Raw genomic sequence first — 12520 nt, 5'->3', positions numbered from 1 at the left:
GATAATAACATATATCTCAAAGCAACAAAGGGAGGTTTGGGGTAAGCAGGCCAGGCTGCCACACCTGCCAGAGCACATGACAGCAAGGTCCAGGGAATGGACCAATAGGGATTCAAGGGGTCTCCTTGAACTGTACCTGCCAGTGCATGTGAGAGCTGGGACTGGGGGTGAGCTGGGTAAGGCCACTGAGCCCACCTGTTTTTGCAGGATCTGGGTCTAAGGGCCAACCTGAGAGGGGTTCTGGAGAGGCCCCCTGGTCAGATACATAAAGACAGGGCAGGGAGCAGTCCAGACCAGGCTATAGCACCCAACAAGGAGCATGAGAACTGGGGCTGAGGGCAGGCCAGGTAGGGTGACTAACAGGCTCCCCGATTTCAGGGAACATTCCAGAGATACAGTTCAACCACAGAGCACATGCTACAAGACTGGACCACTGCTGACCGGGGAGCAAGGATGCACATGAAAGGCAGGACAACCAGATCTTCTAACCCTCAAGTATCTCTTTAAAGGATAGAAAGGATGGCAAGTGGCACAATACTTCAGGCCACGTTCTATGGAAAGCTTCCAGCCCAATGGACAATCTGAAGCAGACACGGACAACCAACAGGCCTTAGAATTTACACAGAATAAGGAACAGCTCCTATGAGGACAGATAGAAATGTTACATGTGATACTATGCCCACTCAAGCCATACTGCCAGGTCACGTTCCCCCATGGAGGCCCCTGAGGCAGCAGGAGTGCAGCTCCGTCCCCCAGCACCGATGCAGTCGGGAACAAAGAACGGTGCACCTTCCTCACCCCCCAGGTGTGGATACATCTCTCTCAGCACCATCCCATCCCCTCCATCTCTACCTGTAGCAGGCAGGGTCTACAATCACCATCCTCTCACCTTAAATATTAAACAACTGACATTAAAAAATAAAAAAGCTGAATTCTTGGTCAATAGTATAAATAGGAAAAAAAAATTCCAAATGTCTTACCATAAAAATGAAATAATGGTTATGTTAGTGCAAATTGATCATCCCACACACACACACATATCAGAACATTATATTTCTTTTTTTTATCATATTTTTAAAATTATTATTAACATTGTATTATGTGATACAGTTTTATATTATATTTCATAGCTGTATATAATTATGGCATATAACTGAAAATAATATCAATAAAGAAAAAATCAAGAAAAGCGATTAAACTAGGACAAGCAATTTGTATAAACAAAACCATGGTCTTCCAATAAGACCATCTGGGGGAACACTGAAGTTCAGATTATTGACAATATTCATGAAGAGATTACAATATACTTTTTAAAACTAAAGCCTGGGGACCATTGTGGTAGCCTAGTGGCTAAAGTCCTCACCCTGTAACCGATGGATCCCATATGGGAACCGGTTCACATCCTCGCTACTCCACTTCCCATCCAGCTCCCTGCTTGTGGACTGGGAAAGCAGTCAAGGATGACCCAAAGCTTTGGGACTCTGAACACGTGTGGGAGATCCAGAAGAAGCTCCTGGCTCCTGGCTTTGGATCAACTGAACTTTGGTGCTGCAGTCACTTGAGGAGTAAACCAGCAGATGGAAGACTCTTCTCTCTGCATCTCCTTCTCTGTGTCTGACTTTCCAATAAAAAATAAACTAAACCTCAAAAAAAAAAAAAAAAACCAAAAAAAACACCACACACACACAACTCTAAAGGTTGGGGCCCAGTGAATGGCTCAATTTGCTAATCCTCCCCTTGTAAGTGCTGAAATTCTATATGGGTACAAGTTTGTCTTGTGGCTACTCCATTTCCCATCCAGCTCCTGCTTGTGGACTGGGAAAGCAATGGAGGATGGGCCAAAGCCTTCGAGTTCTGTACTCATGTGGGAGATCCAGAAGAGGCTCCTGGCTCCTGGTTTCAGATCAGCTCAGCTCCAGCTGTTGTGGCCAACTGAGGAGCAAAAAATCATTTCTAATAAAAATAAATAAATCTTTAAAAAATTGAAGAAAGAGATTCTTTAGGTATTCAACATAGAATTCCTTAGGTAATAGGTAACCTCCTCCCTAAAAAGCATCTCAGTACTGATTCTTTCAAAATGCCTAAAAGTCTGGAACACCTCTGCTTCTGTCTATTGAGGATTTACTGCTATGGGAACTGATCTCCCACCACAAACCACAGAGAATTACAACAAGTATGTGAAAGAACAGCTTCGGGCATTGGACAACAGGCAGCACAGGACCGTAATCTGAAAGGCCAAAGGCTGCCCACAGGTAGGCTCCAGACAGGGCCCCCTCGCCCCCTCCCCCAGCTGGCCTTCAGCTCCCTTCCAGCGCTACCAGAACAGCTGTCTCACGGGTTATCCTGACAATGCAGCTGATTCCTGCTTAGCAAACCTAACGTTCTGTATGAGTCACTCACAGGACCCACACACCAACTCGGTGCGAAGTACTGCTGATACCAATGCCCGCGGCACACTGCCTGCTCCTCGAACTGCATGGCTACTCACCCACTTCTTTCTAGTTTAATACTTCAAAATCAGTATTTTATTAGAGTATGCTGTAATAAACTCCTACGTGGCTAACTTTAAAAGTTGACAGAAAAAAAATGGAGTTAAAAGACAAGTCTGACGTCCCTGGGCCTGTGGACACACTAAGGTAGACTTGTCAGCCAACAGAACTTGCAAGAATTTCCTCAACCCTGGAGCAATGAAGCAGCAATGTCTCAACACTATCAAAACCACTCAAGTAACACCCCCAGAACACTCTTTCCCTATCAGGATCTCTAAGACATCAGCAAATGACCGTCCCCTCCATGGGTGCAGATGTAGCTTGCCAGCAAGGAGTGGCTCCCTCCCATTGCTCCCTGCCCACACAGGAGGAAAAAAAATGGAAAACATTTGTCCCATCCATTTTCCTATCTCGACCCTCCCCATCCTAACAGGAGACCCACATGGGTGTGCATCCCTTTCCACTACGTAAAAAATATCAAAAATTTAAAAGGGAACAAAAACAAAATTGAAAGACAACTTTTCTTTAATGTGAAAAACTTTCGAAATCCATGTACAGCTCTGTCACAACACAAATTTTCCACAAACTTTTTGAAGACTCCATTGTTACAGCCTCATAGAGTCCATGTTTTTAAGATTTATTTTATTTTTCTTTGGAAGGCAGAGTTACAGAGAGAAAAGGAGAAAGAGATCTACTGTGAACTCGGGCTCTCCTTTGCTGCCTTCCTAGGCCACTAACAGGGAGCTGGACTGGAAGCGGAGCCGCCAGGACTTGAACCAACACACATACGGGATGGCCCTTAGCCTGCTACGCCACAGCGCCGGTCCCATCACAGAACCTGTCTAGGTGTCTTGAACAAGCAGGGAAATGAGAAGGGCAGAGTAGCAGCCAAAGAAACTAAAGTTCTAACACACTGTCGCTCAGGTGTGAGACCATCGCCCTCTGTCTCCCCAGGGGATTTGCTCCTTTGTAAGCCCGTGACGGTCACTGACGGTTACCAATGTGGAGCTGTCGTGAGGACCACCTGCTGGGACCAGTACAAGGGAAAACAGATCTCTTCATCAAAGACTCAATAAATGTCTCTAAGCCAAGTGTCCAGTGCCACTAACGTCCTCATCAACAAGGGTTCACACACTGGATGAAGTTTCTGGGGAGAAATCACTGAGAGCTTGAAATCTCAAACCAGAATTTTACTCTGGGAGATACAGACAAGAAGCCAGTTTTGGGCCCAGCGCAATAGCGTATTGGTTAAGGTCCTCGCCTTGAATGCACCAGGATCCCATATGGACACCAGTTCTAATCCTGGCAGCTCCACTTCCCATCCAGCTCCCTGCTTGTGGCCTGGGAAAGCAGTCAAGGACAGCCCAAAGCCTTGGGACCCTGCACCCGCGTGGGAGACCCAGGAAAGTTCCTGATTCCTGGCTTCAGACTGGTGCAGCACCAGCCATTACACTCACTTGGGGAGTGAATCATCAGATGGAAGATCTTCCTCTCTGTCTCTTCTCCTCTCAGTCTGTCTGACTTTCCAACAAAAATAAATGAATCTTTAAAAACAAACAAACAAAATTCATGGGACCAGCACCATAGCTCAGTGGACTAATCTTCCCCATGCAAGCACTAGGATCCCACATGGATGCTGGTTCATGTCCCAGCTACTCTATTTCCCATCCAGCTCCCTGCTTGTGGCCTGGGAAAGCAGTCCAGGATGGCCCAACGCCCTGGGACCCTGCACCCGCGTGGGAGACCCAGTAGAAGCTCTTGGCTTCCGCCTTTGGATCAACTTTTAGGTCAACCGGTCATTGCATCTACTTGGAGAGTGAACCAGCAGATGGAAGGTTTCTTTTCTCTGTCTCTCCTTCTCTCTGTAAATCTTTCAATAAAAATAATAATCTTTAAAAAGAAAAAAGTGACTGAAATACATAATTCAGAATCACACTCTAGTTCTTGACTGTATTTTTACAACAGACTGAGGTCTCTAATTTCATAATAAATGTAAACAAAGATATAATTCAATTATTTACATTAGGCCTTTCAGTAAAGCATCTGTTCTATAAAACCAAACCCTACAAACTTGAATGCTCTGTTCCCTCCCTGTGCAAAAGTATACCTCATAAACAATATGCATTTTATTAGCAATAAATACAAAGGCTGCACTGTGAGAAAATTAGACAAAAGAACAATTTAAAATTCCTGAAAAATAAAAACAGGGGGTAAAATTTCAAAAATAGAAATGATTTAGTAAAGCATCTTCATTTAAATGAAACATCCAGATTATCTCAAAATATAAGACTGCCATTTTCATAGAAACATTGTATTCTTAACCTATCTTGTCATTATTATCCAAAGATAACTCAAACCAGTAAGTCTGGTTTCAAAGTGAATCTATTTTTAAAAGAAGATCAAAATTTTATTGATTGGCAAACAGTGAAAAAGGTTTTAATTGCAACTTCAATTTCAGGAACAAAATTAGAAGCACATACATAGAGTTTACCTTTTATCTAAGTTCTCATAACAAAGAATGAATCGTTAGTATCTATTAGACACTAATCGTTAGTATCTATCAGTATCTATTTTCTAGCCAAATCACACAATAAGACAACATGGCACGTTTCCCATTGCTTTGGACTTAACAGCATAATGACAAAGAGAATCACTTTACTCCCAGGTTTACCAGGGCCACTGCCAGCACTTCCTTCCAAACTCGCCCTGCAGCGCCTGCAATGCTCCCCTCACGGCAGGAAGGGGCTCCGGGCCTGCCCTTCTGCCCTCTCCAGGGGCCAGCTCCCAAGACCCCCGAGGAGGCCGCAGGCCTGGGAGGGTGCTCAACCCTACTTTGTTCTTATACATAAATACCTGTGATAAAGTTTAATTATAAATTAGGTTTAATGAGAGAGTAGATAATAGCAAAATAGAATATATAATAATACACTGTGATAAAAGTGATGTGAATAGCTTGTACTTCTCCACATTTTCACTTCACTCTTTGTTTATTTAAATTGTTAAATAAGATTCACTATTTTTGTATTTTGGGGCCATTTTTCAGCAAGATAAGGTGACCTGAACCTAGCACTGTGGTATCACCACGGTCAGTCTGATGATCAGGACAGCTACTGAGCAACAGGGCAGACACCCACACACAACACGGATCTGCTGGACAAAGCAATGACTCACGTTCCAGGCGGAACCGAACGGAACTTAAGCGACTTCTATCAGCTTCTCAAAGCTGCATCTAATCTGAAACTTAGGAACTGCTATTTCTAGAATTTTCCAGTGAACAGTTTAAACTGCAGTTGACCATAGGTAACTGAAACTGCAACAAATGAAATGTAATAAGGGGTTATTATGTTTTAATTCTTTCAGATCCTTTGACAATAGATTTGGAAGAAGCTTTCCTACACTAATTTCAAACAATTAATAAAATGCCTTAACTCCTGAAAACTTTGAAATTTCACTTTACATCAGCACAATATTAACTCAGACATGTTGGGAAGTAATAAATATCAGTATCAACTTGAACATCACACCATATTTGAACAGACATCAATTGTCTGTAAGGTCAGACCACTGTTAAGTATCTCATATCACTTCTGTTGCAGAGCAAATCTTTTAAGCAATATCAACACTGACAAAGAGGGAACCACCCACTGTGTACTGTCAGGCAGCAAACGACGTAAGCAACTTGTTCCCCTGTAAGACAGCGAAGACCAAGTACTTTCTAGCACACTTAGCAAGCTGACAACTATCTTGGCTTGAATAACAAGGCATTTTAGATGATCTCACCTTCCCATTATTTGTATTTTTAAATCCTGAAACTCTATTTCTAAAGAAGAATATGTGCTTCCCTTTTAGGGACTGAAAAACAATCAGTATTCAAAGTTGTTACACACAAGTAAGTTGCCACAGGTGTACTCTGAGCCGTCACTGCTGAGAACAAAGCACAGTCCTCTCCAGGTGGATGCTGACCGGCAGGGACACAGGCCCTGGGTCCTCAAAGCCACTCCAGTCACCGCGGACTTGCAGGATTCCCCGGCTGCATCTCCATCCCCAGCAGGGGGGTGTGGCCCTCCCTCGGCCGTGTCCTACAGTGTTTCCTTTCATGCCCTCTACTCTGGCCAAGGCAGCCCCTCTGGCACTGAAGCTGCCGGGCAGCACCTTCGCTCACCACCCCTGTTGGGAGGAAGGGGTGGCAGGCCTGCCTGTGGTCAGTTTCCAGGGACTGGAGGGCTATGTGTGTGAGGATTCACACGCCGCTTACCGTCTGCAGGAATCCCACCCCCTCCTGACCGGAGTTGGCATCAGAGAGGAAACGGTAGGACTTTTCTCAGTGGAAATTCTTGGGCCCAAATCTGGGTTTCATGATTTGGCAATTACATGACCACGGGCAAGTTCCTTAACTTTTTTTGAGCCCCAGTTTTACCATTATAAAATACTGTTCTTATTAAACAGCTACAAACATTACTAAATGAGTACCCAGCAGAGACTCAACCAAAATCTCTTAAAATGGCTTTTGTTAAAGGAATTGCTTTTATGGCACAGTGGGTTAAGCTAAGGCTTGCAACACCTGCATCCATATTGGAGTGCTGGTTCAAGTCCTGGCTACTCTGCTTCTCATCTAGCTTCCTGCTGAGGAGCCTACAGAGCAGCAGGTGATGCTCAAGGGCTTCAGTCCTTGCCACCTGTGTGGGAGACCCAGAAGCTCCTGGCTCCTTTGAGGCTCCTCTGGGTCAGCTCAACTCCAGCTGTTGTGGCCATTTAGGGAGTGAATCAGCAAATGGAAGATCTGTTTGTGTCTGCTTTGTACTGCCTTTCAAATAAAAAAAAGAAATCTTTAAAGACAAAATTAAAAAAAAAAATTGAGCTGCAGAGAGAGAGCTAGGAGCTGGAAAGGCAGAGAAGAAAGAGATTTCCTATCCACTGATTAACTCCCCAGATGCCTACCACAGCTGAGCCAAATCTGGGTTTCATGGGTCAAAGCCAGGAGCCAGGCACTCAATCCAGGCCTCCTACACAGGGTGGGGCAGGGACTCAATGCTGGAATCATCATCAAGGAAGAATTTCACAGGAGGTTGGAGTCGGGAGCAGAAGTGGGACTCCAAGCCTGTGGTTCCGTCACCGTGGTGTCAAATGCTGGCCCCTTTAACTGAACCCACCTAAAGGGCCCAAAGAAAGTTCTAAAGTTTACTCTCAACACTACACTTACCTGCACTGCACATACATCACACTATAAGTGTATTGTGAGGATAATCTAAAGAATTAGAAGTAGTCATATAAGGAAAATAAAGACAATTCTACTTATCATTAAATTACGACTTGCATCCTATGTTTGGATAGATGTCATTTTAAAACTTAAACATCAAAGAGTAAGGCAAGGAATATAAATCAGCATGCTGCTCTTGCATCTTACTAGAGTCTGTAAAGTACAAAGGAAAAATACTTACCTCTACAGCAAAGATGCCCTTGTCCCGCCCATACAATTTCATCTCTTCTGGAAAATGCTGAAAAGCATTTATATAAGGAATATGGTCCTCTTCAACAAATCTATAGTTTTTAAAAAAAAGAAGAAGTTGCAATCCCTGCTACGTACGTACTACTGCAGAGCAAACTCTGGGAACCTCTCCATAAGGCCAGAGGAGATTCGTGCAGGCCTAGTCTGCCTCCCCCATCCCTTAGGCAGGACCACGCCAACCACACTCGGTACACCCTGAGCCCTCCTCCCCCCGCCCCCACCTGAAGAGTAACTGAAGCCACCCGTGCCCCTCCGCTCCCCCTTCCCTCCCTAGAACACACTGGCACACAGCTACCTGGATAATGATTTTTTTTTTTAAAGATTTATTTATTTTTATTTAAAAGGCAGATTTACAGAGAGAAGGAGACACAGGGAGAGATCTTCTATCCACTGGTTCACTTCCCAAATGGCCACAATGGTGGAGCTGAGCCTATCCTAAGCTAGGAGCCAGGAGCTTCCTCTGGGTCTCCCATGTGAGTGCAGGGTCCCAAAGACATGGGCAATCCCAGGCCAAAACAGGCAACTGGATGGGAAGTTGAGCAGCCAGGATGCAAACTGGTACTCGTATGGGATGTTGTTGCTTGTAGGTAGAAGATTAGCCTGTTGAGCCACCTGGATGACCTTCTAAAAGCATCAATCCCATCATGCCGCTCTGCTGTGACCCTCAAGGAATTTACTCTCATACATAAACCCAAAGTTCCAATGGGCATGGGATTTCCTCTTGGCACTGATGACCATGTCCTAGAAAAGGACAGAAGTGATGGCCAGAAAACTTCATGAATATACTGCAGATCCTTGAACTGCAGTCTTCAAGGGTAAATCGTGTATACAGAAATCATACCTCACTTCACGAACTCCACCTTCCTGACTTGGTCCCCAGAGACGCACATCTACGCCTGCTGATCACCTAGCTCCCTGTCCCTATCCTCCCCCTTCTCCAGCAACTTCTCTCCCTCTGGCCATGCTGCGTTGGCTGTCTGCTCTTGCTTAGGGCCCGGCTCCAGCAGCCTCACCCCTGCAACACGAGCACTTCTGACACTCATAGGCTGTCTGTTTGCACAGTGTAGCTTAAATTGTTCCTGATCGCCCTGGTCATTCATGCTCTATCCCACCATCCTATCTCAGTCTTCTGTGTCACTGCCCTGTTGAGCATCTTCTCCTTCCGTTACACATCTGCTAGTGTGTGTCTTCCTCTAGTTGTGAACGTGGTAAGAGCAGGGACTTCTCCTATGTGGTTCACAACTGTGCTTCAGGGATCTAGACTCTGGGACAACACCTGAATAGATACTCAATAAATATTCGTGGAATGACAAAATCTTGGCCATTTTAATTTAGTACTGTTGTTGTTAAATAAGCCACATCCTCCCGAGGCTATTCGGAAGGCTGTTAACTCACCCCAAGGACTGGGGATAGTGCTAGAGGGTGTAGACAGGGGAGAGACTTGCACAACCAGTGTAAGGCAGATGGTGGACTGGCCAGGCTAATTACATACTCCCTCCAAATCAATATTGGTTACATCTTTTTTCTTTTTTTTTTTTAAGATTTATTTTTTTATTATGTTTTTATTGGAAAGGCAGATATACAGACAGGAGGAGAGACAGAGAGGAAGATCTTCCATCCGATGATTCACTCCCCAAGTGGTCACAATGGGCTGATGCTATGCTGATCCGAAGCCAGGATCCAGGAACTTCTTCCAGGTCTCCCACACAGGTGCAGGGTCCCAAAACTTTGGGCCGTCCTCGACTGCCTTTCCCAGGCCACAAGCAGGGAGCTGGATGGGAAGTGGAGCTACTGGGATTAGAACTAGCGCCCATATGGGATCCCAGGCGTTCAAGGCGAGGGCTTTAGCTGCTAGGCCATGCCGCCGGGCCCATGGTTACATCTTTTTTCCATGTTTGCCAGTAGGTCTCATGTTTCAGTATCCTATGAGTCTCCTGGAGGGCTTACTCTAACAGGGAACTTCATGCCCTACTCTCAGAGTTTCTGATTCCAAAGACCTAGAATGTGCCCATGAACGCGTATTCCTAGTGAGTTCTCAGAGATGCTGAAGCCGCTGGCCAGGAGGCCACCGTGGGGAGCTTTGACTCGGGTTCTTCCTGGGAGAAATGAGAGCGAGCAGACCACAGAGGCAGTCTGGCCTCTTCTCCTACTGCCTCGAGCAACCAAGCCCTGTCCCAAACTAATCTACCCCACAGCGTAAAAGTGCAGCCTTCCAGCCAACTAGATCCAATCTTCTTAGAGGAATCTAAGAATTTCTCTGGATGGACAAAGAGCAGGAAAGAGAGAAGGATAGAAAGAACAAAAACGGAGGGGGAGGTCAGGGCTGGATTCTTGCTTCCATTCTTTTAACTTCATATAATATTCTCTCTGGGAAAAATTTCAAGTAATTATTTCCTCCATATTGCCAGATTTCTAGGAGAGCTTTGTTACCCCCTTAGAGACCATCCCAGCTAAGATGCCTAGCCCCTTGACCCAGCTCTCAGGACATAATTAGATTTGTTTCTCTAAGAGCCCTCTGGTTATCCGGAGGAAAACAGATAGGAATGCAAAAGATTGTAGACCCAGAGCTCAGCTGAGTGATTAAGTAACGCAGGGATGTGCAAGCAGACAGTGATACATGGGACCGTGAGCAGAATGCTTCTGAGAGAAACCAGGGCAGGATAACTGGTAGGACCACATGAAGAGAAAGAGCCGAGAGTGAGTGCCAGGACCCGGCCAGGGGCACTGGGTGGCTCGTCCCCTAGAGAGGAGACCTGGAGAAGCAGTTGGACGCTGGGAACAGCCACGAACCTCCTGTTAGTCACGCTGATTTTGAGATACCATAAAGACATCTAAGTAGTCGCGTCCAGAAGTGAGTTGCATATATGAACATACACGTCTGGCCCTCAGTGGACAAGTCTGGGCTGGAGTCCTGAGCATATAGAGGGTAATTAGAGCCCTGGGAGAGGATGAGCTCACCCGGCAGGGCGCACAAAGGAAGACGAGGTTTTTATTCAGGAGTAAAATTCATTGAATCACAGGCTATCTGCATGCAGAGTTAGTCACACCTGAGAAAAGACTTATTATTTGGTTGATGTGGCCAGATTCAAAGGCACTTTATTTAATCAAAGGACCCAGGGCCAATGATGATGATGGCAACGACGATGAAGAAAAAAAGAAGCACAACCAGTCCAAGTTCCTCCTGGGGCCAGGCGCTGTCTGCCATGCCACCCCTGCCGTCTTCATTATGCAAAGTAGTCACAGCCCTGTAGGCGGGCATTATCAGGAGCCCCATTTACAGTGAGGAAGCAGAGGCCAAGAAATTACATGACTTACTCAAGGTCATACAGCAATAAATGCAGAGCTAGCATTCCAACCAGGACTTGGGGCTCCAAATCTGACACTGATGAACCCCAAACACCCTCATCTAGAGCAATCAGAAAAGGGGAACCCTTTACACATTAATGATTTGGGCACAGCTAATGAGAATTTCATACGCACAAATTCCTCATTAATTATATAATCCCTAGAGCACTTTAAAATTATAAACGCTTACTAAATGCATACCTTTTCCTTATAAACAGACATGAACTATATATTTTTTTAGAACTCCAATACATGATTTTATATAACTATTAATAGCATTTTGCAACTGTTAAGGTAACCAATTCACCTCTTCTTAGAAATGAAAAATACTTAATGATACTACTGAAATATTTAAATGTGACTTTTCTCGTTAGAGCATGTTATTCACAACTGACAATTATTTTTCAAATGTCCCATGTGAGGTAAGCATCATTTCTCCCTACAAATAAGAAAACCAAGGAAGGGAGGGACCATGGGAATATCATTATGCTCTTAAAACTCTATTTACAAAACACATTAAATCAGTTAAAAATTAATTAAAAATGTAAAAAATTACAACAAAAAGACACTGCAAAAAAATCCCTAGGATAGATATCCTCAGATCAAATCCAGCCTTTTAAAGGAGATATTTCTTTTTAGTTTTCGTTGCTAGAGCGCACCCTTCCTCTAGGAAGCACTAGCCTGCTTCTTAAATGTCACACCAGCCTGGGCTGCGTCCGGTGAATCCCTGTGCCCTCCACGGGTGGCAGGGCCCCAGCTCCCTGCGCCGTCGCCTGCTGCCTCCCAGGGCAGAACTGGAAACAGCTGGGACTCGAACCCAGCCATTCTCAGACAGGGTAGTTCAAGTAGTGCCTCAACCCTGTGCCAAATACCTGCCCCTAAAAAACGATATTATGAACTTTATCTTAGTAATGCAAAGTTGGTATGAGATGTGAAAATCAGTCAATTCACCACATTCATAGGATAAAAGAAAAAATTTATAGGACAATTTAAATAGATGTGGAAAAAGCACTTGACAGAATCTAACACTGTTCATGTGCTAATGTTAAAAATTTTCAAATTAGGAATAAAAGAAAACTTCCTCAAGCACATGGACACAGGATATCTAAAACAATCCCCAGCGGATACCTTACTTGGAACTGGAGGTGAAGTGTCGCATGATTTTTGTCCTAATGTCAAG

The 12520-nt window shown here is 44.7% G+C and overlaps 1 protein-coding gene across 2 annotated transcripts in view; it reads right to left on the bottom strand.

The window, feature by feature from the left end:
* The window catches only part of TAF1B (TATA-box binding protein associated factor, RNA polymerase I subunit B), a 67228-nt gene that overhangs the window by 28528 nt on the left and 26180 nt on the right, over nucleotides 1–12520 (bottom strand). For both annotated transcript variants that reach the window (XM_040992814.1, XM_040992815.1), the window contains exon 8: nucleotides 7928–8027. In XM_040992814.1, coding sequence (XP_040848748.1) covers nucleotides 7928–8027 — 100 coding nt within the window. The remainder of the gene's footprint in view (nucleotides 1–7927; nucleotides 8028–12520) is intronic.

Source organism: Ochotona curzoniae, unplaced genomic scaffold (assembly GCF_017591425.1).
Source record: "Ochotona curzoniae isolate NIBS_2020 unplaced genomic scaffold, NIBS_Ocur_1.0 contig_883, whole genome shotgun sequence".
In the NCBI taxonomy this organism is placed as follows: Eukaryota; Metazoa; Chordata; class Mammalia; order Lagomorpha; family Ochotonidae; genus Ochotona; species Ochotona curzoniae.
This window is presented reverse-complemented; position numbering and strand designations above follow the sequence as displayed.